At 30.6% G+C, this 27506-nt stretch overlaps 2 protein-coding genes across 2 annotated transcripts; both read right to left on the bottom strand.

The window, feature by feature from the left end:
* Positions 1–1339: 1339 nt before the first annotated feature.
* Positions 1340–7957, bottom strand: LOC119676897 (major royal jelly protein 3-like). The gene is made up of 4 exons (XM_038088166.1): positions 7771–7957; positions 2321–2568; positions 2078–2259; positions 1340–1996 (listed from the first exon to the last, which is right to left on the bottom strand). The coding sequence occupies exons 2-4, from the start codon at positions 2550–2552 to the stop codon at positions 1340–1342; spliced, it is 1071 nt and encodes a 356-aa protein (XP_037944094.1). The 5' UTR covers positions 2553–2568; positions 7771–7957.
* Positions 7958–10971: 3014 nt separating this feature from the next.
* LOC119678173 (major royal jelly protein 1-like) lies at positions 10972–22220 on the bottom strand. Its single transcript, XM_038089874.1, has 5 exons — positions 22008–22220; positions 13118–13453; positions 12713–13052; positions 12237–12423; positions 10972–12167 (listed from the first exon to the last, which is right to left on the bottom strand). The coding sequence occupies exons 2-5, from the start codon at positions 13418–13420 to the stop codon at positions 11429–11431; spliced, it is 1569 nt and encodes a 522-aa protein (XP_037945802.1). The 5' UTR covers positions 13421–13453; positions 22008–22220; the 3' UTR covers positions 10972–11428.
* Between the last annotated feature and the right edge of the window lie 5286 nt (positions 22221–27506).

The following is a 27506-nucleotide window of genomic DNA, read 5'->3' as shown; positions in this document are numbered from 1 at the left end:
AATTTGCTTGGGAATGAGCGGTGATAATGCTTAGCTATATTCGCGATATCAATTCAGAGCTCGAACTGAACGAAATATTTGAAAAGTTTTCATACTTATTCCAGCGAATATTTGGGTTTGCCTATATTTTTGGTATTTTTAAAAGTTTGTTGCTGTTCCTCTCAATTCAATTAGAAAAGTGAACTGGTTTCGGCAAATGTTGCTTTTATACTTGTACTAAAAATTCTTAAATGAGATATACGAATTTTAAACTCGTCTCCAGATTGGGCTATTTATTCAAAGTTTCGAATGAATAAAAATGATAAAATAATACACATAATTAAAAGAACAAATATAGCAAATATAGCAAATATGTAAACAAACCCGAACCGGTGCAATAAGCGTACGCAGCACCCTATGCCGTAATTCATTATCGATCTACACTCTTCTCCTTTGGTTTTGGAATTGAAGATACTATCGGCGGATAGTTGTGCAAAGAGCATAGATTGAACCAGTTAGTGTTCCGCTGACATTTAAAGTAGTTTACGAGTAACTATGCCAAATTTTGACATTTCGGATCAAGTGGGCGAGTTCTCTAAACTGCTAAGTCATTCATACTTTCTCTTTTTAATTTGGTTTGTTGTTCTCTAACATCGTGTTATTGCCTTTATTTGGGTGTAAAGTGATAATTCATTTTTCTGGTAGGTCATTAACCAAATTTTTACTGTAAACAAAGTCAACATTTAGTTGACAAAATTTTTTTGCTTTAGGTTAGTGCATAATTCCTATAACTCGTTGCGGTCATGAGTACCTACCTATAAGACTGAGTAACATTTGTATATATATATGCTTGTTATCCGGTATTCTCTCTTAATTTAATTATTTTTCTTAATAATTTTAATATTTTATTGTTAAAAAATATGTAAAGTATTATTTATTATAATTGGTATTAGCAACATTTGGAATTTCTGTGCTTAAATTATAGCTGACAATTAATGTATAAAACTTAGATTAGATAAAATAAAATATACACTTAAAACAAAAGAATATAAACAGACTTCTAATTAAAAACCAATTTGTTATGCAAGTCTCCGTTGGGTGCATTAAAACCGAAACCATTCTGTAGATTTCCAAGTGGGAGTTTCAATATGCGGAAGTTGATCTCATTTGGATTCTGGGTGCCAGTTGCAATTTTCTGAAATAAAAATCATATTAAATATATTTTTTAATAATATAAAAATAAATACATTTTTACCTGAAAATCTATTCAGGAAATCATCCACAAGTTACTCTCGTGAGCCTTCATTTATTTTTCAACAACTTTCATTCACTTACAAAATTCAAAAGATAATTTCTGGTCCTACAGGAATTCTCGGAAATATTTTGCTTGATAAGGTGTGTTAACATTCCAACTTAACAATTTGATTGGATTAAGTGTGACGCCGTAGATATTTCCTATACTATCAATTGCCTCTGCAGCACATTCGCTATTTCTTTTGCCCAATGATCTGAACTCATTTGGTGAAGATTCTAAATTATTTTCCCAATTAGCACGATTATCTAATACACTTAACGGCACTGAATACTCCGATTTGCTGGCTAAAGGATGGAAATACAAATTTTTCTTATCGCTGGCCATACCAAATATGCCATCCATGAGATTGAAACTTTCGCCAGCAATGGTATGTGTGCCATAATCAGGGTCAGGGTACATAAATTTATTTTCTGCACGCCAAGCCATATTTTGTGCATAATTGTATATAACAAGTCCATGGTAGGAAACATCAGCCACATAAACCATGGAATTTTTACAACTTCCACGTGGCGGTGGATCGCTTACAACCGAAACGGGCGTTATAAATAACGAAGCGCTGGGTATGTAAGTATTATTAGCAAAACGAAATCGATGTAATAGTGTATCTGTGTTTAAGTCAAACAGCAGCAGCTGTGGTGGACACATTTGTTCACTGCCAATTATGCCCGAATCGATTACCCACATTTGATTGCATTCATTCAACTGCAAATAAAAAGGTGTAAGTGTTTAATCCTCTAATGTGTACTATTCTTTGATATTAATAAGGGTTAAACATTTACTAACCGCAACTCTGAAAGCCGATGTGATGCCATCACAATTTGTTCCATGACTATTGTGCAAATCATAGCTCGGATAAGGCTGTAAAATCGGGCCTCCACGATTACGAGCAATTACCGTGGCTAGTGAATAGGGTATTCCACCTTGGAACCGTGGTATGGTAACAAATAGTCTGGAGTTCGATTTTGCTATAATGAAAATGAATACATTACAATTTTTTTACAATTTTTTTTCTATATATTAACGTACAATATACAGGCATAACATCGATTGGCACTCCATTAATTGCTACTAAATTTCCATTTGCTATGGCAGTTTGACGATCAGTTTCGGTTGGAAACCCGTACTCAAGTACTTTCCATTGGTAAACAACTTCAATGTCGTTCCTTAATGGATTGGATGGATTTAGTCCATAGCAATTCGCTACTAACACCAAGCAGAACATATAAACCAACATTACTGCCACTCTGATATTATACATACTGAAATGTTATTTCCTAAACAGCAAAGGAAAAGAATTTGTCAAAATATTAAGTAATTAAAAAATGAAAAAATTTTTTAAGATTCTTAAAATTTTTTATATTAATCACATTAACTAAAAATGAGTGCTTCATTTCAATGTAATAAGCTTAGTACTCTACAACATACGTGGGGTGATTCTTTTTTCGATGTGGATTTGCGAAGGAAATGTACGAATAAGTTATATTTCTTTTTAGAGAAATATCCGACTAAATAATACTTAATTGCTTATATTACTTTGTACATAACGAAATTACTGACAATTATTTATTTGCTGGTTGACTCCGGTTACTAATACTGGGGTGTACTGGTACTAACATATGGTAAGCGTTTTAACCTTTTTGTTGCAAATGACAGTTAGGGAATTTAAATTAATACGACAATATCATTCTGTTACAAAATTATTTACAATCTATTGATATTGTATTGCTCCTCAAAATATATGGAGATATCAGATAGAATATTTTATATAACGATGAAATAACACGTATGGTAATTATATTTCAGAATGTTTACAACTACTAGAAGTTCCTTAAAGATTTCAATGATTTATTCTATAGTATTTATATATTCTATAATCGTAACTCAATTCTAAGAACATTCCAAAAATTCACATAGAAAAATATTTAAGTAAAAAAACAAAAACGATTAATAACAAAAACATTTATAATATAAAAATAATATAAAAATTTTTTTAAGGGCTTTCCAAGTCGTTGATGAGTAAATATTATTAAAGTCTTGTATTTCTTTGAATTGAATTTGTGAATTTTATTATTTTTACTGTCTAAACAACAAATTTTAAAAAGGTCAAGCACAGAGTTTACTTAATAAGAAACGTCATATTCCGATAAGAATCGTGCAGGGTCGTAACAAACATAATTTATTGAAGGAAAAACACAACGAATAAATTTCATTTAAAATTACCTATTAACTCCATTTTCCTAAATTTGTTTATACTAGTGCTATATCTTCAAAACTGATAGTTGTGGACTCGTAACTTAATATAGTACTATTTATACTGTATAGATTACTATTATCATGTATTGGTTCAAGTTAGTGAAAAGTGTTTTTATGTAAAATATGCAATATGTTATAGTTTAAAAAAGCATTATATCGACACTTTTTCGATACGGTACTAACCCTTGATCAATTTTTTATATATTTTTGCGGGTGAACATATCCCAAAACTGCCAAATTATGGCTAGTGGTGACATATATCTCCCTAACCTTGCCTCTGCTAAACCAAGTGGTATAGCCTAATAGATATATGATATATAGATATATGTCACCATTAGGCAAAAAATACATCAGGGACAGAGCTCTGAAGCGATATGCGAAAACCGACGGCTGCCCTACTTAGCATTATTTAATCTCAGAGTAATCACTAACCGCACGGGGCGGTACGCAGATCTTAGATCAATCATTGAATAATAACGAAGATTATGAAGAATACTCAAATTAGTCAGTGAGATATGTGGGACTTTGCAGAAATCCCCCAGTCATCATATAGTAAAAGTGCACAGATGCACTAATTCGGAAAAAGCTCAACATAAGACTAACCCTTGGGTCAATATAATAATAAGTGCTCAATCATTTTGATTAAATCAAGCGCTTTAAGCTGTTTAGCTTACCGAGGTGTTCAAATACTATTTATAAATTAATTTCTAATATTAATTTAATAAAATAAATTGATTAACTCTATTAAATAGCTCCAGTGTAAACTCACCTATTAGATAATAGGTGCATAATTTTGGGTATTAACGGCTTCCCACAAAGTGATAGAGGCTTTGCTTTTAACATAGTGTCAACCTGCTAATCTCTGTTATCACAAGTAGAGACTTGATAATGAAAGCTAATGGCGAAATATGATAGCAGAGGAAACTGTAGAGCATTTATTATACAAGTATCTCAGGTTCTTTTTTAGATTGAGAGTTAGATACAACAATAAAATGTTGACGTTATATAATTTATAATGTAACGATTTGTAAAAATACTTAAAACAATAAATCTCTTTACTGATGTTGGCAAGATCAGTTTTGTGTGAGAACTCTAAGTGGGCTTTAATTTTTGCGTGTGCCATTATACGTAACCACTTCTATCTACTGACGGCCAATGCCGTTGAATCAGTAATTTATAATATTCCTACGTCTGATATGCCATGATCACTCCAATGCGGGAGTGTCTTCTTGTGACATTGCCACATTGTTACCATTGTTATTATTATTGGGTAGCAATCATTCTCATTACATGATAAGCCCAATGTATCAGAAAGTTTCTCGATCTTTATATATGAATGTATGAATGAGTGGAGATATAGAATAAATCCAATAAAAATGAACTTTGATATAGAATAGAATCAGCAAATACCGCTGAAATTTGAGCTAAAAATAGTCATTGATAGTTTATATATATATATAAATCGAAAGAATCTAGACTTTTGTGTAGAAAAAATAAAAAATTTTTAATATTTTAGTTTAAAAGTGAATCACACTAAATTTATAAATAACAGAAAGAAAAAATATTATAAAAATTTATGCTTAAAATTTTTTAATAATAATTCATTAATTCATAATAATTAATCATAAAAAACACACTCGGGTATTTTTGAAATGAAATACCGCAAAGCTTATCTACCATTCCTTGAGTTAAGTGTGGATTCTACGCGGTGTATGAGTTCTTGCGGATGAGGTGTGATAGAAAGCGAAGTGCTTTCCGAAGGTTCATTATGCAGCAGCGGACCTAAATGCCGTATCCGTATCTGACTTTTATTGTGGCATTGTGTTTATATGTCATTGTTTAATTAATTTCGGAATATTTAGTGACGCTTTTACATATATATTTATGTCGAGGAAGCGCTGCTTATCAATTCAATTTGATTGAATTTAAATATGGTGCACTTCCGTTATACTTAGGAAAGCTGTTTATATGTAAAGGGGATTTGTGTCAAATTAATTTTTGCAAAAATTAATGCACTTCTATACTAATGCACTTCTAAATGCAGATAACAACTGCGCACTCCTGCTCGGGAACAAGTTTTGATGATACGAGAAAATGTGATTAGAGAACTTGAAGTGGGGAGGGACGTAGAGAGAAACAAGTTTATTATTAATTTACATAAATAAATTCAGTTTTTGAGATGTATTAAAATTTTAATTTATTAGCACGTGCTACAGTATAAATATCAGTAAAGCAGATACAATTAATTTATTCAAAGCAATTAGCAAGCGAGCCAATTGGCGAAAAATCATTTACGGAAAATTATAATAGAAAGGTGGCGGAAAGTATTTAAGGTGGTGTTTAAAAAAATATTAAAAATGTAATTAAACAAAAAATTATAATAACAATGTGTTTAATCTGTTTAAAAATATCTGTTAACATTCTGTAAACATTTTAAAGATAGATTAAGGATACATAATAAGTGATGAGAAATTTTTTGACAACAAAAATTTTATTACAAAAATGGAAAAACGCTGGCGATAGAATACCAGACACCTTGAAAATTCGTCTGAGTGAAGTAATGAAGACACAATCAGTTCTGGTAAGAGATATTCAAAAGAATTCTATGCTTTAAAACAAAGTTTAGAGTACGATTAAGAGATAAGAGTTTAAATAATTTTTCTCATGTTTATGCTTTTGTTAATGAAAAGCTGTTATAGCCAGTATATGACTTGAAGCCGGGTATAATTTGCTTTAGCCGAGAGTAATTAGTACTTGTAAATATTAAACGCTTTTGTTTTGAATACAATAAAAATAAATAAATTATAATATATACAATAAGTAGCAGAGACATCAGATAAGACAAATATAATTTAAATATTACACTAGGTATGAAAGATGATGGACGGATTAATATGTATCGACGAGAAAATTTTATAACTTTACAATATATAACATAACTTTACAAAAAAAAAAATGGAAAGATAAATGAGAAAAAAGTTGAGTACATTGTTATTATTGAAGAGATATATAGTTAGTTTTACAGTTTTCTGATTTAATCTATGCTCACTCCATAGAAGGAAGATTTGCAGTAAAAAAATATTGAATCAAAAAAGTGTTTTTTATTTTTTAGTTAATATTTTTTATAGAGCAGTTCCGAATATCTAATTTATTTCACTTTCGTAGATACTAATGTCCATTTGTGGTTTTTATTTAAACCAGAAATATACTAATTTACTGCTTAAAATTCACTCTTAATGTATGTTCAAACAAGAATTATTTTTAAGATATCTGGATATATACACATATCTGTATGTATACGAGTACATACTTAGATGAGCTTAAATATTTACTTTTGTTTTGTTTAAATAATCTGTGGATATGATTTTATCAATTCAAAAAACACTGTATGTTTGCAGCAGTTGTTTTTTTAGCACAAGGTTTTGACCGAAAATGTTCGCAAATAAACTGGACGCGTTTACACAGAAGGTTCCATACTTATTTAATGCTTTTTGCTTTTATCTCACCTGAAGGTGACTTCATTTAATTTATTTAAATTGGGAAAATATTTGCGGATTTCAATTAAATCTTGTCACGTTTCGTTAAATACTTGCATGTAATTATGAACACTTGAATTTGAAAATGTGTCTCTACACAAAGCACCTTTCGCGGAAATCCCGTAGTAGAACTCGAAAGTACTTTTACTAAGAATTATCAAAATCCTTTTGTTTTGGTTTTTAAGAAGCTTGAAATATTTAAAGTAATTTTTTTCCGGATTTTTTGTTGCCACTGTACACTGTACACAGAGTAAAACGAATTAAAGTTTTATAAATTTATTATTATTCTGCTGCTATTATTATTAAAATAATCGAAGATGATGTCGCTCTTTCTTCATATTCTATTGGTGAACCTGTTATTTGTTCGGTAAAGCGGTGATTTTAGATATTAATTTTAATGCTAATTATTATTGTTAATACAAAGATTAAATCGGCTTACGTCTTACGGTTTAATACGTAATCAGCAATCAGCAATAGAGTATATAAATTCATATGTGAAATGTATATAAGTGATTTCGACTAACGTAAGTCCAGCTCAGATATTTTCAAATTTGTGCGCTAATTTATATAAATTGAAATAAATTTTTTGTCACTCTCTATAATAACAATGTTGGTTGTTAGTTATTACATAAATATTTATTTTATTCTCATTAAGTTTTTTTTTCATTTTACCAACTATTTACCTACTATATAGATTTGAGATTCAAGATTTAAGTCACCACTGTAAGCGCCGCTTTAGTATGAAATTCGGTGTTGACGCGAGTACAAACTATGCCGGAATGATTTCGTAAAAAATCGCCGTGAAGAGGAATGAGTATGGGATTTCCACTATTGTATCTGATGCGAACAGATGCGAAGATGTTTGCTGCCTGACTGCCTGCAAATATCGTTACTGTCGTTCTTAGTTCTGTTGCTATTTATTTAGTTTGTTGGCTTAAAGCCGCTGATAAATGAAATTAACTTACATATTCCACCGATTTGCATAAAGCTTAAACCCCAAACGATGATAAGTCATAAATTAAATAAAAATTGTTGTTTGTTTTGTTTATTCTATTGAGTTTGGCATATTCATGGATATTAAAATTCAGCAACAGATTAGTTCAGTCATTGATAAAAAGTCGAAAGTTGACTAAGTGTGGAAAGGCGTGAAAATATTTTAAAATTATATAAATATTCAGAAGCACAAATATTAATAGAATTTTTTTTTATTGTTTCATTTTTAACACTTAAGCAATTACTATTCAGTGATAAAAAGACTATCATTTAGATTTACACAATTCTTTTAAATGCTAATAAATTTCGAAGTTATTGTTTGAAAATTCCTTATTTATACAACATTCATTATACCAAGCAGTGATAATTTTAATTGATTTTTAACAATCTAGAACTACTAATTACAAATTATACTACAACTAATGACTCACTTATTATTAGTGCAATAAATTATAATATTTCAAATGTCTTCTACATTCAAAGGATATCAATCAATTTGTCTCTGACAGGTTGGATACTGAATCTATATTTACATAAAGTGGTAACGAAACAATTAATATTAATTAATTGTGATAAACGTAAATCTATTAAAAGTCAAGGGGTTGTATGTGCCATGCCTCCCATTCGATCAATTGGGGTTCACGTTAGTTCTCTTAAAGCACTAAACATAAATTTAAGATTTATTGTATATAAGTCTGTACCTAAAATATAATATTTACACAAACAATATTTTCATATCTTAAACATTTAAATTTTTCACTTGCAAGTTATCTCCGGCAAGTAATGTAATGGTTTTTCCAATCCTTAAAATAAGTTTTAGTAAATTTTTTAACAAAGTTGATATTTATTAAAAAATCTCAGTATTACGTTCCTAGATCAGGTTCTATACATAAGAAAGAATATATGAAGAATCTATGGTCTATGATTTCGTTCTAATATAAACACAGCAAGTGAATTTGTTCTTTCATTCTTTCATAGCAAAATAACAAAACTCCGGAAAAATGTGTGAACATAAAAGTCAAGTACGGCTTTGGGTCAATTGGTTAAGGAGCGCTGACTCTGAGCTTCAAATTTGGCAGGACATGAGTTCTATTCCTGGTATTTGCATTCTCAGAAAATTATTTACGAATAATTAAATACAAGAAATATTTTCAAGACCACTGATGGTGGGTATTTGGCAATATGCGAAACAACTGTATGATCAACCAAAAATTCAGTTAATTAAAATAATAAAAAATTAAATTTTTCTTGTTGTAATTCACTGCTGTTCTAAAAACTACTTTAAAAAATCAATTTTATCTACTTTTTACAATTTTATTTACTTAGTTCTCGATAGAGAAAGAGAGAATACTGCATAACTTCGATATGTACCTAGACTTTTACTTCCTATGTAACTTCGTTTTATTAGAGTTTAATTAATATTATTTCTCAACGAGATTAGAGTAATTCAGTAATCAGTATAACTGATTAATCTAGAAAGACTTCAATAATTGTTCACATGATGCTGCGATTTTTAAGATGTTTCGGATATGTTTCTCATGTACGCCGCCTTTCAACCTCATCTTCCTTGTAATTTACTGTGATATCTCTGCCACCATTAGCAGAGAAGCGCGAAATTTTTAACTGAGTTGACATTTAATTAAGACATTTAGAGTCAAAAGGCGTTTTAGATGTAGATTGAACTGAATGCAAGAAGCTCAAAGCAGTTTTTGTGTTTGATAGTGTATATATATATTGTGGGACGTTGGAACAGCGCATCGTCCATCCAGTGGCCCCACTGAAGTGAAGGATTAGCCGAAGTAGAGCACGAAACGACTCGGGTCCTTTTTCGTCCTTCGATTCTCGGATGTCGTTATTGAGTTAAGGCTAGAGCGTCTTCCGTTCGCATAACTACATCGCTTGTTAATGCAAGCAGCTAATTTCGCTGATACTGTGTTTAACATATATTCTCGTTTTAAACCTATAGCAATAAATTCAGCATAAATTAGCAGTGGTGATCACCGTTCGGTAGCAGTCATGCATTCGAATAATATCGCATGATTACTGCGGTAATGAAATTAAGCACAGGACCCGATTCGGAAGACGCATGTGTTAACTTATACTCGTACATGTAGTTAAAAAATCTTTATTAAATAAAGAAATATTATTGCAGTTGAAGCTATATTTTAATAATATAGAATTCTTAATTTATTTTCATTTATTTTCACAAAGTTGTTCATCTCATGTTGAAGAATTTTTTCCTTTAGACAATTTTCCTCAGGGCCTGTTTTTGTATTTAAGGTTGAAATTGCACTCAAGTCTTGATATTAAAATGCAAAACAATTTAAAATTATGATTATTAAAATAAAAACAAAAACATATCTTTATTTTATTTGAAAACTATAACTTTTCATTTATGTTAGCTGAGTTGTAATAAGTACAACTAAATAACTTATTAGTGCTTGTTATTGGGCACTAAAAATTCTCCTAACTAAGAGACTGAACTAAGAGCGCATTGTGAAATACAAAAGTCACGCAAGTCTCGAATCAACATTGATGTGTGATATTGATGTGATATTGCATTAAAAGACAGGCCCTTAGGTTCCCAAATCCTAAAATGTGTAATTAAGAATAATAGTGGTTTTGAAAAAAGTAAAGTGTTAACCTTAAGTTATTTAAAAAATTTTTTAAGGTGAGAAAACTTTGTTTGCATTGTTAGAATCGGATACGACTATATAAAACAACCTCCATTCATAATTTATTGCTCTTTTGCAATTCATTATTGCAATTTATTGTTTAAATCTGAACTCATCGAAGCTGAAAAAACATCTAAAAAAATGATATGTTTAGGTTTAATTAATATATATTTAAATCAATATTTATACAATACGATATTATTTAACAATTTAGATTCTAAGTAGAAAAAATTTAATAAAAACTAAACGTTTCTAAATAATTTAAATTTGAAAAAATTCAATTCTGACGCAAACGATGCGAAACGCTGCAAAATTGTACAAAATTTCGAAGTGATTGGTTGAATAATTCATAGAATATTTGTATATTACGATTCATAGGTACGCAAACTATTTCGTAATAGGACCCACCAAAGCGATAGAAAATATGAAGTATATGAAGCCTGGTACAACGAATTTCTATTATTGATGGAAAAAATGTGTTTATCATGTAATCAATTTTTTGCTACCACGTCTCAACTGAATATACATGAACGCATAGAAAACGATTGAACTGCGTATAATTAATTTTTTTTAATTCTAATTTAATTAAAATAAAATGGAATAATTAATTAATTACAATTATGAGTATTGGTTTATGCGTTGTATATATTTTATTTAATATTTTTCATTTCATTAATTTACGAACGTACAGGTCTTTTACGTATCCGCTCTTCGCTCAACGCATGCCCGGGATGATACGTTTGTGAAGTAATTGTAGTACCCACCATTGGCAAACTATTTAAATTATCCAAAAATGAGATTTCTGAATTGCTTCTAGCCGCTCTGGTGGGTGGGAACGCTTCACCTTGATTAAGAGCAGTAAAGGGATTTCTAGAGGAATATTGTAGTAAGCCCACTGGTTCGAAGTCAAATGGTGAACTCGATGCTACTTTGAAAGGACTATCTAAATAGTCTGATTTAAACTTATCAACAGAATTAATATGATAAAATCTACTTAGTGCAGAAACTGAAGACAGACGTGGTTTATATGCATAAGAGGTGCTATGCGTATTTGGAGTGAGGTCGATACGCAAAATTCTGCAATTCGCTTCGTTTGGGTTTATGTTCTTTAAGAAATAACGTTGGAACTTAGAAGATACAGCATATATAACATTTGATTCGGACGACGTTGTACTGATATCAGCAACAAACTGTAAACGATCCTGATCGAAAGCTAGTATTGAGTGTGTGTTAGTTGTGGGATTCCAGGTAGCAATTGCAGTTTCCGTTATTGGACTGAAAATGAGGCTGTCGTCTATTGGTGATATTGCCATACCAATGCCTTGTGAAGACTTCTTACCCACCAATTTGACTTGTAATACTTGGTTTCGCGGTATAGGACCAGCACGTAAGACCTCTTTGGATATGGAAAATACACTGAAATTTAGTTTTAGAAGAATTATAATTTAATTGCTATGTTTTAAATATATTGTATTTATGTTTTACCGATCTGTTGCCAATGGTTGGAAATAAACAAGGCTTGTTTTTTTGTCAAACGTTAAACCCACTACACCATCCATTAAAATAAAACGATCGTTTAAAATTTCAGATTGAGCAAAATCTGGATCAGGAAACATGGCTGGATGCGTAAGCCGCCAAGTCACATCTCTTTCGCTATCGTATACAATAAGCGCTAGAAAAAGATAAATCAAGACATATAATTATATTGCTTACACAATTTTGTATATAATAATTTATTTTATTTTATTTCATTTCATTTTATTTTAATTTTTCAATTTAAATTAATTTTTCCATAGTTGCGATTGGAAAAACTTAATGTTAACTTGCGTGCAATATTTCCACTGCAAACAGAATATTTTGAGCATTTTCGAGTATACATTTTTTATGCTAATAAAGGTTATACAATGAATATAAACTAAATCAATTTAACAACACATTTTGACATAATTTATTCTACTCACCTGGCTCAACTGTATCTGAAATGTATACAAAAACATCATCACAATTGGCTCCTCTCGATGTAGTTTCATCAATCACCAGATTCGTAAACAATGATTCACCTCGCAATATTTCGTTGGGAAAGTCCACACGTCTTAGTACTTGATTAGTATTCAAATCAAAAATTAGAATTTTAGGCGGACACGTAACTTCAAAATCTTCCAAAGAACGTGAAACACCAGCGTCAAGTACCCATAAACGATTGCAAGAATCGATACGCATGCGATAAACGGAAATCAAAATTAAATCGCTGCAATTAAAGTCTGTGCGGCCAGAGATCGAATAAGACCAGTCCGGATATGGCTAAAAACAAAACAACAAAATAAAATTAAAAGTAAAAAATTATAAAAACAATCTGCAATACAAACCTGCAGTAGTGGAGATTCCTCAAAGTCTGTCTTCATCATAAAACTAACAGTAGCCGGTACTCCGCTGAATAATTTTGGAGTTGCTAAAAATATGCGATCGTGCGAAATTGCAATGCCCGTAGCCACAACGTTGCTTGGGTTATAAAAATTTACATCGTTCACGGGGGCATGCGGTAGGAAGTTCCAGTTTATTAAATTCCATTGCTTAGCAGTCTGAAGGTCATGTTCAGGCACACCGTTACAGAAATTACAGAAACTTATAATGACCAAGAGCAACAGTGGAACGATCTGCGCCGACAACATCGTTGAAAGCCTCGTCAAATAATTATTGCTGAACTGAAATTGAATACGAATTGAAACTAGATTGAAGCTTTCATAGTATAATTTTATAGTTTAAAATTATGATTTATGAGTAATTGTGCAGTGAACAAAACAAAATATCTGAAACCTGTAAAAATAAATCATTTTCTGAACAAATTATGCAAAAACAAAAAAAAAAATGGACTGTAGTCTTAATGAAAAGTAAAAGTCTTTAAAAATATATTGAATAGAATTTTGTGCTGTTTTTGCCAACAAAAAAAATGAGACTTAATTCTTATAGCTTGAGTCATTGATTTTTTAAATAAGAAATAAGATTTTATTTTGAGATTAGCTCTGCTATTACATTTTATTGAAATTTTTCATCGCAACCTAATCTATGGTATATATTCATATATAAAAGTGAATTCTTCTATGTTTGTTGCTTCCATAGAGACTTTTTCCTGCATTTTATGCCCTCAAAAATCATTACAATCATGAAAGTTGTAACTAATGTGGTTATTGCAGAAATTTATGTTCATCAAATCTTCTTCTTCATTCCATTCCGTTTATAGGGGAACATTGGGCCATAACTAACCTTTGCCAACTGCCACGATTTCTTGCCAGGGTTTTAATTTCTCCAAAGGTCGCTTGCTTGGGTTTCTTTCTTTAGTGTGCGCTTTTATGTTTGCCTGAGCCTTCCAAGTCTTCTGCTTCCTTGAGGATTCCACGTTAACGCTTCGTTTGGTGACTTCTTCAATGTGTGTCCGATCCATTGCCATTTATGATTTTTGATTTTATTTGCGACAGGAAGTTGGCGGCACATTGACCAGAGTTCGGAATTTTTAGAAGTACGGTGCCACCAAATTTTTAAAATCCTCCTGAGGTATTTGTTTATTAAGGTTTTAAGTTTAAGTTTGGTAGTGAGCCAGGTAAACAAACATACAGGTTTTCTATTTCAAATAATTCAACTTCTTGCAGGTCTATACCCACAAAGACTTACGGTTAAATTGGTCTAAAAACAGCTCAAATCTTAACCCATCTGAATATGTATGACCAATAATAGGAAGAAAAAAAGGCAGAGAAAAACAACTAAACAAAAAAATGTATTATTCCAAATCTGGGGTACCTGCAGTTTCTGCAGCACTCGCTGACAGGTAAATGATATCATTACGGCAATATCAGTTTACATTAATGAGTAATCGGTTGCTTATATGTCCATTTTTTGCATAATGCCCTTAAATTGGTGTGTATATAAATTGTAGTAGACTTGCTCTCCAACATTCATATTAGACAGATTTTGTCTTGTAAAATTCACAATGTGAAATAAGAAATTTACTGCAGTTTTCAAACCAACCATTGAGGAATTCTTTACATAGCCTAATTTAACATTTCGACTCTTTTAAGTAAAGTTAAATTGATCTACTTCATGAGCAGATCTAGACAAAAATTTACAAAGAAAACTGCAATTGCTAATAGTATTGGTGCTAGTATTGTTACTAGTATTGTTACTAGTATTGTTACTAGTATTTTTCACTAGTATCGTTACTAGTATTTTTCACTAGTATCGTTACTAGTATTGTTATTAGTATTTTTACTAGGGTTGTTACTAGTATTTTTTACTAGTATTGTTATTAGTATTGTATAAATCTATATTGTTTCAGAATAATTGGTGAAATGTGTATCATTTCTATATTAAAAATGAAAAGATGAAAAATTATATCTCAGCTGCGTTAATTAAAATTTTACTTAAACGAAAAATAGGAATATGTGATACCTTTTATGATATCGACTAATGATATAAATAAGACTAAAGAGACCAATATGGCATATAGTACTTTTGATATTTGGCGATTAATTAATTTTTATTTCAGTTTGACAAGATGTGCTTAAATAAATTGAATTGATTTCGAGTTCAAATCCAAGTTTGTTAAGTTGTCTGTTTGTCAACGTTTTCATTGATAAACTTGATTGACAAAACTGCACAAATATGTATTGCGAGTAGAGCAACGAAATGACTTACTTATTATTAAGATTGATCGATTTAGTTAAGTTGCTTAACTTTGAAATGCATTTGTAAATATTTTTTGATGAGAAGTTATTAGTTATAAAAACTAATAACAATTCTTAATGAACTTTACTTATAACAAATTAAATCACATTTTTACGTTATTTTTACCAATCGATTTTTCTTACATTTTGATTATTAATGAAATTCACTATCTTTTCTTATACTAAAAAATGTCTGTTTTTGACTAACGCCTATTATGGACATCACATAATAGGCTGAACACTTCTTTATTTTATGTTTTTGATCTTTCTAGTTAGACAATCGTGCAATCGTCCAATCGTGCAATCTTCATATTTACATATAAGAAACATTAAAATAATTCAGTGACTTGGATAAATCAATCTTTTTTATTTGAATTATTCAAATCTTTATATACTTTATAATTTGATGAAAATTTATGGTACATATTCGCATATCAAGGAAGTATTTTCTTTTTAAATATTACGACAAGCAAAGCATAAAATTGAAAGCGATTAAATTTATTTAAATTAAAATTTATATTATGTTTGTTATAAAATTAAATTTTTCTTCACTATTTCTTCACAGATCTTGTTTGGCTAGTAATGATTCATAATAATTGGTAGCAAACAGTCAAAAAAATAAATCTTAATTATTTCCATAAACATTTCGACGACTAAAATATGTTACAAAATTTTATTTAATTGACAAATACAAATCGACGACGGCATTAAGGAACCCATGACGTATACGTAACATTTTGAGCTGGTACAAGTTAAAGTTTAATGTAGATATTTTTGTAGTAGCATAACATTCAGACTTTATAAGTCTATTTTAATTGCAAAATTTATTATAAAAATTGTTTTTATATCAATATAATAAAAATTGTTTGTTAATAAAACTCTCACAGCAAAGTAACAAAACTCCAGAAAAATGTGTCAGTTGATTAAGGTGCGCTGACTCTGAGTTTCAAATTTGGCAGGACACGAGTTCGACTCCTGGTACTTGCAGTCTCAAAAAATTTTTTAATAATAATTAAATACAAGAATTATTTCCAAGATCAGCCAAAAATTCAATTAATTAAAATAATATAAAATGAAATTTGTGTTGTTGTAGTTCACTACTGTTCTAAAAACCTCTTTATTATCTTAATATTTTAATTACACTAATGAATTTTTATATATGAAGTGACAAGTATAGCGATCACATTTGTGTGCTCTGAATTACACAGTAAACGCTCGTTAATTCAAATCGTTTTCTAAATTACTTGTAATTACTTAATAAAAGTGTAATTGTTCTAATAATAGTTAATAAACGAAACGTTAATTTAATTTCAATTTAATCGATCATAAATTGATAAACTAGGCAAAGCAGCGAAACGGAATTATAATTCAACAACACTACAACTACGCCCAATGTGATTTATTTATCAAAATGCTACATAACACATACTCGTATTAGTTATTTTAGTTTATAAAAGTAATTTATGTGCTTCAATTTAGTTTAAGATTAGCCATAAATTATTCTCATAGAATGTTAAAAATTTCAATGCAACAAAGTTTGTTTAATCGAAACGTTTGCAGAAGTGACTGAGAAATGAGTGACTACTACTTGCTAAATTACTTTGTATTATATTATATTATATTATCTGCATACTGTTAAAAGTAGAATATTTAAAAACACCCATGGAAATAACTACTTTTTATTTATTTGTAATTTGCATTAACTTCTATTTGAAACAGGCAATATGATTTATGCCCTCTTCAAACACATTTTTATGCATACGCGCTGACAGTCAGTTTCTTAGTATCTTAGTATCTGAATATTATGAATATTATGTGTATATGAAATATGTGAAAACATAAAACTTATTTACATATATGAATTATATATTATCACACACACGCATACATACATATAATTAGTCTTAATGTGCTTTTCATTTCTTCCAGTTATCACAATTCACTTGGACTGCTTTGATTCGACTGTGGACGGCCGTGGTAATTGTTATTTTTAAATTTATTGCCAACAACATTGCCTTTAGCATTTTGTTGTTGTTGTTGATGTTGTTGTTGTTGGTTTCGTATCTTATTTGCCTTAGTTAGATACATTTTGATATTGAAAACAAATGAGAAAAAAATTAATTGTATCGGTCACATAAGGTGTACACTGTACACACGGTGTTGCATGTCATTAATTGTGGCTAATGGAAATGGTATTTTGCAAAATGCAAGCAATTTTTTTTCTATCTTTTTTCTGTTTTTTGCTGTACGTCACATTGTTGCATAATTTAGTCAATAGTAACAACAACATACGTAGCAAAAAAATATAATATATGGCATAAATGTAATGACTACACAATTGGAGGTTGCTCGAATGTGAAATTGTTAAGTTGTTAATAAAAGCGCCATCAGATGAATTTATTTTGATTTTTAAAATTTTGCATTAATAACCATTTAAATTCAGTAGGTCAATGCTGGTCCTAAGAAAACAAATTCAGTTTTTCCGTAAACCAAAATTGATGGCTTTTGATTGCGCTTTAATTGTTGTAACAAAAAAAAAATTATTTGAAATAGTTTTTAAAAGTGTGTATACTATGTATCATTATACATAAATGCTTGCAAAATGTATTTATTTCATAAATATTTTATGCATCTATTATTGTATCAAAGAAGATTTATTATATCTAATAGCTTGAAATATCTACAATAAGTGTTCATGAATTGTTATTATGTTGAAGCTAGTTGACTCAGTGCACTTAAGCACTTTTACTCTCTATTAACTGCGAGGTTTCTTCCAACCCTTCTCTACACCTTGACTGGATTATCACTTCATCAGACTAAGCAATAACTGACCTCAGACCTACATACTTCCCCGAGAAACCTGTAACCATACTGAGATTCTATTCGAAAACGGACAAGTAAGCCTGTCCATTTTCGTAAATAGTTTCCGGGCTTTATCCTTTATGTATTTTTTGATTGGATCAATCTTGACGTCCCTAAGGATGTCATACGTCTTAATAATATAAATTGTGAGACTTTCGTTTATTTTTATAATAAATTCTAAAAAGGTACAGTCAAACCTCTCTATAGCGAACCTCCCTATAACGAATTCCTCTCTATAACGAAGTTTTGTTGAAGACACAGCGATTTTTATATATTTGAACCTCTCTATAACGAAGTTCTTTGTAGGCACCAACGACTTCGTTATAGAGAGGTTTGACCGTATTTTTAAAAAAAATCGTAAACGTTTGGTAGTTTTTCTCATCTTTTAGAATTATAATTTGGTTGATACATCTTTTATAATGTACTGTCGGACGAGTCTGTGATTTGTAGTTACTATTCAATAACTGATATCAGATGTTATTGTATTAGTGTTGAATTTCAGATCATTGGTGCTTTGGTGCTGTAGTCTTCATGATAGTCACATTTCTTTTTAATGTAACATGAGTGTAAAGTTTGATTTTCTGTGGCGTTCTTGTTCAGTTCGACCTAGGTTTATATTCAAATACATACCCACTATTTGTTACATATTCGTCATATAGAACCAATCATTCTGTATATATAAAAGTTATATTCTTTTATTCAACAAATTTAGTTTTAATAGTAACGAATTTTACTACTTCCACATAAGATTTTAATTCACTTTTATGCTCCTGAATCCTAACATACCACAATTACACAGATATGTTTCCTCTAAATAAATTTATATATTTTTATTTTCTAGGTTTGAAATCTATTATCTACTACTTGTTTCAGTAGGGGAAAAACATGTAAATCGGCGGGTCGATTGAACCGTAATTATAGTTTAATATTTTTATTGTCATTGTATATGCTGGTAACGCCTTTAGTGGGACTCGCACTTTACTAACTGGTAATGTTTGATCTTAAAACAATTTACACCCTTAGTCTTAATGTCATGAAGCCATTCTGAAATAAACAAGCGCAAGTGATTTTATATATCTCCAAGTTTCATTTACAACACTACAATTAATTCTAGAACTGTTTTGAATAATTTCTATCATTAGCCATCAAAAGGTAATAAGGTATTAGAAATACTTTTTGAGTAATAGTTATTATTTTCAGCTTTCTCTTTCAATTACTAAAAAATTGCATAAAATATATATAATTCTTCCTCCCTTACTTTCTTCTTGCTTGCTATATATGCTATTGACTTTAAGAACCTTCATTTTTCTATTCAGCAAAACGCTATGACTGTTACTGATATATGGATGCACGTTATCGGTAATGTTTTGGTTTTGGTACCGGCAATGTAAAAACCGGTAGCATAAAAGATCTATTACTGATCGCAGTGATTTTCTCTACTGGCAACATATATATTCATTAACAAGTAATAACCAAAAAAATACTGGGAATATACATTCATATAATTAAGGCTACTTCTTTAAGCTACATTTTTGGGTATAAAGAGCTCTGATAAAACCTAAGTAAAATGAGAAAACTAATTACCCTACTTGATGAGAATATTATCTTGGAGAATGATATACTAAATTTTATTGAATGTTTGAATGCAAAACAAGTCGAACATTTAAGCATCAAGAACTTCAAAGAGGACCAAACGGATTATGTGGCTCGGGAAAATAAAACTTTAAACTATACACCATATCTACTTTATCAACCACGCAGGTTTACTGTAAATATTTTATCTCAAGTGTTATCTCCGGATGGTAACTAAAATACACTTTTGTGTGGTTTGGGAGGAGGCGTGACAGCTACTCAAACGTGGATGTCCATAATTAAATACTCAATCTTTCAATATATCCAGAATGTTAGAATTAAAAGAAAATAATATATTAAATATATATTAAATGGATTATTTTTATATTCACTGTTTCGTTTCTTTCACTCCTTGCTACTTGTGCTATATATTAAAGTGACAATTTCCAAAAAGTTGTTTTAATAAAATTATTTGTACTCTCCTAAGTTGAACTTGTACTAGTTCTAAACTCGGTAAGACATGTCAGCATAAGGCAGGTGGACAATTGTTGAAACTTTAAACCAGATTTCAGCATTTCTAATTAAATTCGCCAGCCTAGCCCATAAATGACAAGACAAAATAACAGATTTATTTTATTGTAACTGCCTTCATTGTAACACGCAGATCAAGTAGAACGAAGCCGAAGCGGGCTTTGGCAATGAAAGTTAGGCTTTCACTATCGGCCGTAAAATTTATTAGCATTGCCACACATTATGACCACAAATTAGAAGAAAAAATGTAAACATTTGCTAATTTTTGTCTTAGAAGATATTTATGTAAATGAAATAGTTTTAATTTGAAGTGTAGATAAGAATCTTGCCGCTAAATACTGAAATACTGAAATACTGAAGGCAGTGCCAAGTAACTTGTTTTGTGCGACTGAGCGGAATAAACATAATAGCTTAAGACATTTCAATTTTAAATGAATTCATTTAAAGAACTTGTAGTTTACTTAATCATAATACCTGCAGTAATTAAAGTAATTTGCTCAACATAAGGAAGCAATATGGTTGCATGCTTAGGCTCGACCACTTCAGCTCGCGGTCAATTTCAAATAATTCGCTGCCAAGGTTAGTACGCATATAGTAATTACTGGCGATGACAGCATCGGAGCTGCTGTGGCCATTAAGTATGCATGTGCGTTTGTGTAAGACACGATTTTTTATTTTTGAAATATTTTTCATAAATTTTTCATAAACAAAAACATTTCGAAACTGAAATGCATTATACGCAATATTTGAAAAATAATAATAAATAATAAAAATTAGATGAAGCAAGGCAGCGCAACAAAACAATACAAAGTGTAACAATTTTTTCTTTATTCCATTGTTGTCAAAAGTTCCAGCCACACGGCGACTTGAAAAGACGCTCATCGTCAACAGGTTAATGTGTCGTTTGGCGGTGGTAGATTAGCCATCGCTGAGAAGATTTGCTCTGATAGTTGAACTGAGTGCTAGAGCTGTGCTCGAGCTGTTCATAAGTATTTTAAAATGCTTCACAGCACTTTAGTGCATGTCTGTCCTTCAGTCTATGCGTGTTTCTGCGTTTCTGCGTTTCTGTCTCGTTGACTTTCCACTTAAAGTATTTAATGAGCATGCATCGCACTTATTAATTTCGCAGAGGTGTGAACACTTTTTGCCAATTTTTTTTTTAAATAAAGAAAATTTAAATTTTATTATGCAATTTAAACCATTTCTTCAAGGAACACCTTAAGCCTCGTCGTAAACATGTAAATCCTGTTTCGCAATTTTTTCAATATTTTTACCAATTGCTTCATATCTGGGTTAGTTAGCTGTTGGCCATTAACATTGTTTACTTTATTTGAATTTGGTATATATCGTTTGATATCTCGCCTTTTGCGATTATACAACCGACAATTTGAATGGAGTAGAGTGGAGTGGAGTGGAGTGAAGCGAAGGGAAGTGGAGTGGAGTGGAGTGGAGTTTGAGTAGAGGAAAAATTTAAAGTTTTATGCTATTAAACTGATGGTGAAGGGTATGCAACTATTGTGTTATTGGTTGCAGTAACCTTGCAACGCCAATGCAGTGTAGTGGGTGTGGTACTTACATATACAATTAAATAACAATCGTTGCAGCTCGAATACAAAAAACTCCTCCAGTTTTGATCGAATTTTTATTGTTGCAGAAGTTGCACAAGAATTTTCACACCAAACAAACAATTGAACAATTTTAATTTTTATATATTTTTTCAGAATATAAATGCCAAACTAGATCTCATACTGTGCTGCATTCCTAATTGATTTAACAATTATTATTATTTTTTTTTTTTTTTTTTTTTTGAAACTGTTAGTATAATTATTGACTTCTTTGAATTAAAATCTTTTAGCTTCAGTTCTGCGATTTAATTCAATTGATTTTATATTTCCTTCGACTTAGTTTTGTTACTTCCAAAGCCACAGTGATTTTAGTGACGCGAGCTGAACTGTTTCAACCGTAAAACCGACCGGCATGCGCAATTACCATAGAGCCACTGTCGCTCATACGAGGCTTGAAGCCAACTTTAAAAGACAGACAGACTTGCACTGAAGCCGAAGTAATGCATGCTTTGTCATGAAATGGTTTTGAGCTCAAACTTTGCTGCTGAAAGTGAAAAGTTCGCAGCACAAAATCATAACAATGCTGGCGAGAGAGAATTGCAAGCTCATACAATTCGCTTCACATATGAACAAGTATGCATATGAATATAAAGTCTGTCTGCGCAAGGTATTGTATTAAGTTTTAGTACAAATAATTAACATATCTTAAATGTGATATTAAATATGCGATATTAAAGCTATGTAATTTTTCTTTTGTACTGAGTATATTTAGATACCATTACCAGCCTCAACCTTCTTCCCTAAGATCTGATTTTAGTGGGTGTTAGACCTTATGCAAAGACTTTAGAAGCAGTTCACTCAATACATAAAACAACACAAAGGCACAATTTGATATATGTAAAATACTTTTATATAGCTAATTACAGTAGCATAATTAGATATTTTAGATATCATCGGATTTTAATAAAACAAAAAGAGATTTTCAAAAATAACTGAAAGTACAGTAAAAACTAGTAAAGCAATGAAAGATAAAATTTGGCAATATAGTCTTCACTTACTTCCTTGTTGTTTTACCTTTTAAAGAAATCCAATTAAAAAATAATTTTAGATTAAACGGATTCGAATAGCAAACAAAAGATAACGACAAAAATTTATTGAATTTATTTGAATTAAATAATTTTTATTGAAATTAAATAATTGTCTTTTCTTTGCTATTCGAATCCGTTTAACTTTTAAATAGTTTCTTTTCGTCATAAGGACGCGCTACTATCGGCAAGACAAAAGTAACATTATAATTATAGGTTATTGAATTTTGGTGTGATATATATAATAGTTTCACCTTAAACTTAAAACAATGAAAATAGTCAGGTCCCGATAAACATACATAACAAAAATAACAACATATCATATTTGCGTAAAGGCAATAGGTCGTTAATGCTCTAAACTATTCCGTTATAATAAATAAAACGAAAAGGAGCAGAACATGGGCTTTAAAACTAATCCAATAACTTTTGGTACTCCCAAAAAATCTTTTGATATATTTAAAAATCTCAAACTAACAAAGAAATAAAATCCATACTGTATATAACAGTTCCATACTGTTTCGACATGGAATAAAGAAGAAAATAACAAAACCTAATGATTAATCAATTGGAATAAAGCTTTAACTTAGTGTGTATTAGTATAAACGACGAATCTGTAAGTCTATAAATATGTTAATATAAAATAAAATGCTTCTTCACAGTCTTCAAGGTTGCGTCAACGAAGAAAGCTTGAATTAGCCTTTTAAAAAATACATTCAGTACGTCAGTAACTCTATTTTCATTGCGATCTTCAGATAATTACAGTTACTAAGAAAATAAGTAACTAGTAAAGGTCCACTAGTGTAGGGCGATAAAATTGAAAGAGCGCTAAAATAAAAGTTTTCCTTTCAGTCTGTTAACCCCAATCACAGTAAAACTATGAAGCTTATTCATCCTTTTTTTTACTATATATAAACAGTAAGATGTTTAATTTTATAGAGTCTTTGAACTGACATTAAGAATTATAAATAATTAAAACAAAAGTTTTCCTCTGGACTTGATAATAGCCCTTGACTCTTTAAACTGAAATTAACAGTTATAAAGAGCTAGAACAGCAGTTTGGTAGTCTGGATTTGTCATGAGGAGAATTAATAATTATGAGGAGTATTCTTTACTTCTTAAACTGAAATTATTAATTATGAAAATTTAGAACCAAATTTTATTAGTTTGTACTTCACACTCTTCGTAAGACTATGTATATATGTAATACTTACAATATTTTTTAGTTAGCTATTAAATAAGTTTTCTTTTTATGTCTGGACTGTTTTAAGAAAGTAAGAGTACAAATTCTTACCACAGAAATCGAAGTATAAACTATATTCTTAAAATTTGTAATGTAATATTCCACAAACATATGCCAGAAGCTTTAAATTTTATACAAAAATGTGTGAAATTGCACCACAATGCTTCACTCGAACCTAATGGAGTTTAACTCAAGTTGTAAAATTTCTTTCCAACAATTTGAAGAGAAGAGAAGAGGTCTGAAAAGAGATGTTAACAATTTTGTTAGCGAATCTGTAATAAAAAAGCGTAAAATATATCACTTATGCCAATTAAATTTAACCAATTTGGAAAAAAATATGAGAAAACATATTTTGGTTAGCATTGCCTGGAGGATTCATATATGGCACCCACTGTGCTGTTACCAGAGTTACTGCCCAAATCATATATTTTCAAATGCACATTTCAGTTACTGTGTTTTACAATCAAAGAAAATGTTTTAATGCACATTGCCACTTTAATTAAATAATTAAATTAATGTTTTAATTATAAAGTACAATTCAAATTACTCCGCAATTGTTTTCAATATTCGAATTGAAAAATAAACCTTTTTTTATTGCATATTTTTATTACTTTTACATTCTGAAATGAAATAATAGTTGGTTTCCAAAGCGTACTGGCATAAAAATAAAATAAATAATAATTAAGTTCGAATACGTAAACTTTGTCGAAATTGTAGATAATAAGGAATTTACAATTATGTAAAATTATCGGATAATTGTACTTGATTTTAAACCCTGAGTTTCCCCTATATACTGTAACACAATAGACCAATGGGCCTAAGTGGATTTTAGGAATTGCCGGTATAACCTAACCTAACCTAACCCATGCTTAAAAGAAACATTATAAATAATTGAATTTAGCTTCAATTACAATTATGGTATATATAAATTAATAATAAAAATTTACATTCCATGCAAATGTATGTATTCGCGGTAGTAAAAATGACAAAGTACGAACGCTTAGGATTTGAAGACATTTAGATTTTGTTTCGTTTATCGGAAAATTGCTCAAGATACTTAATATTGAGAATATCTACAATTTACTCTAATATTATTTAACTAAAACACTATGCATGTTTAAAATAAATATATACTCAATATGTATTCATTATCTACACATATCTATCTACTTATCTATCGATTTTACTTATACTGTCAAGAAATAAACAACAACTCCAAAACCCGTAGACTACGTAAAATCCTATCTAAGAATCCATCCGTCCCTGAGTTATTAAAAAAACCTGATGGGACATAGTCTAACAACAGTAGCGAATCATTGGAACTACTACTAGATACTCACTTTCCGGGATCCTCTGCTTCGACAATTGCATCCACGGAGTGCCTAAGTTTCTCACCGATTAACTCTATTAAAGTGAATCTTACCTATAGATAATTAAATGAGCCATTTTTAGTTTCAAACCCTATAAATCACCAGGACCGGATGATATGAGTTCCTCAATTCCTGAGAGCTACTATACCACAAGCTTGTGGTCATCTTTAGATATTTTGTCATTTTTAACTATGTTCCAACCAAATGGAGGGAGGTTAGAGTAGTTTTTATCCAATGAACTCCGCCCAAAAAGCCTTTCGTTTTTCATATTGAAGGCTCTTAAAAGAATTATAGATTTAGAACTAAGGTGTGTTGTAAATCCCAACCAGTGGTCTCCCTCAAAGCACGCCTACATCAATCAGTTGCTAAGTGGCAGATTTATTGAAGCGAAGAGTGAACAGAGGTACCCCCAAGGGGAAGTACTCTCCCCTCTCCTCTAGAACATAGTCGTGAATGAACTGCTCATAAAACTGAGGACAGAGATCTGGGAAACTATTGCTTATGAGGATAATTTTACGATAGCAGTCACCGACAAATATACTTCTACTCTTAGGGATATACTGCAAAACGGTCATAATATCCTTAACAAATGGACACAAAAATGTGGCCTTGGGGTTAATCCCAACAAAATCGAAATCGTAGTTTTCACCAAAAAGAATACGATCCTTTGTCTTTCTCCACCCTCTCTGCGAGGTTCTGTATTACATTACAAGGAGGAAGGCAAATGTCTAGATTATGTTTTCGACAGTAAACTAACATGGAAGCAAAACACCAAAAGCCTATTCGTAAGAAATGGGGACTACAACCACGCATCACTCAATGGTTCTATATAGTTGTCATTAGGCTCAAACTCTTGTATGGTATTATAAATTAACTCATTGTTAATTGGATACGGAAGCAACACTTTTTGCTCGCACATCACAAAGGAGCTGGAAAACGTAGGACACGTTTTGTTTTACTGCAATCGATTTGAAGTGGACCGTACAGAGATAACTTTTATTTTCAGGACATCACGTAAAACAGAATGAAATTCAATATTCACGACGGTTCCTCATAAAATACTTAACATATCGTGCATACTAGGAGGATACAACTGTTCGGACGGAGGAGATGTTAGCTGGTTAAAGTTTCGCCATACCCTAGACTTTATATAAAGCCTACTCTTATTAGTATTTTTAGAATATTCAAGTAGCTATGTTGATCTAATTACCACGTAAAGCAATGATATAATAGATGATCCACAAATTTTGGAGCATGAATCAGTTCACATCACTGACAAGTTATTTGCATCTCCTCCATTAATGGGTTTGCCTTCAGTTGTTTAATTAGACGCAATCTATGTAATATTTATTGATTTGGTAAGCGTTCAATTAACGATTGTCCATTTGAGTTATTTATGAGGCGTTAGTGAAGTAGTTTTGGAACGAACTCGTACTACAAGGCCTGCAGTAAAAAAATTAAAACTGTTGTCAATAAATTTTTCTCTTTAAATTCATTTAATGTCTTCAGTTTAGAAATTAGAATGAAATGAACTTGTGAAGAATATGGACTAAGGGGGCTTAGATAAGTAAATAAACTTTTATTATTTTTGTGGTTTGATTTCAATATTAATAAATATTAATCAAACGAAAACAATATCACTTTTACTTTTTAATTTTACGTTTGTCACTTTATTTACATTTCAGGCTTTTCAGCGGGTCATTGAAATTGAAATATGATTTTCCTCGCAGAAACCGCAAATCGGTGACGCCATGGCGAGAGAAAACAACTCCTGTGTCGCATGTTCGTACTTCGTGAACTTACATCTTTCTGCTT

This window comes from Teleopsis dalmanni, chromosome 2, assembly GCF_002237135.1.
Source record: "Teleopsis dalmanni isolate 2A chromosome 2, ASM223713v2, whole genome shotgun sequence".
NCBI classification, from domain to species: domain Eukaryota; kingdom Metazoa; phylum Arthropoda; class Insecta; order Diptera; family Diopsidae; genus Teleopsis; species Teleopsis dalmanni.
This window is presented reverse-complemented; position numbering and strand designations above follow the sequence as displayed.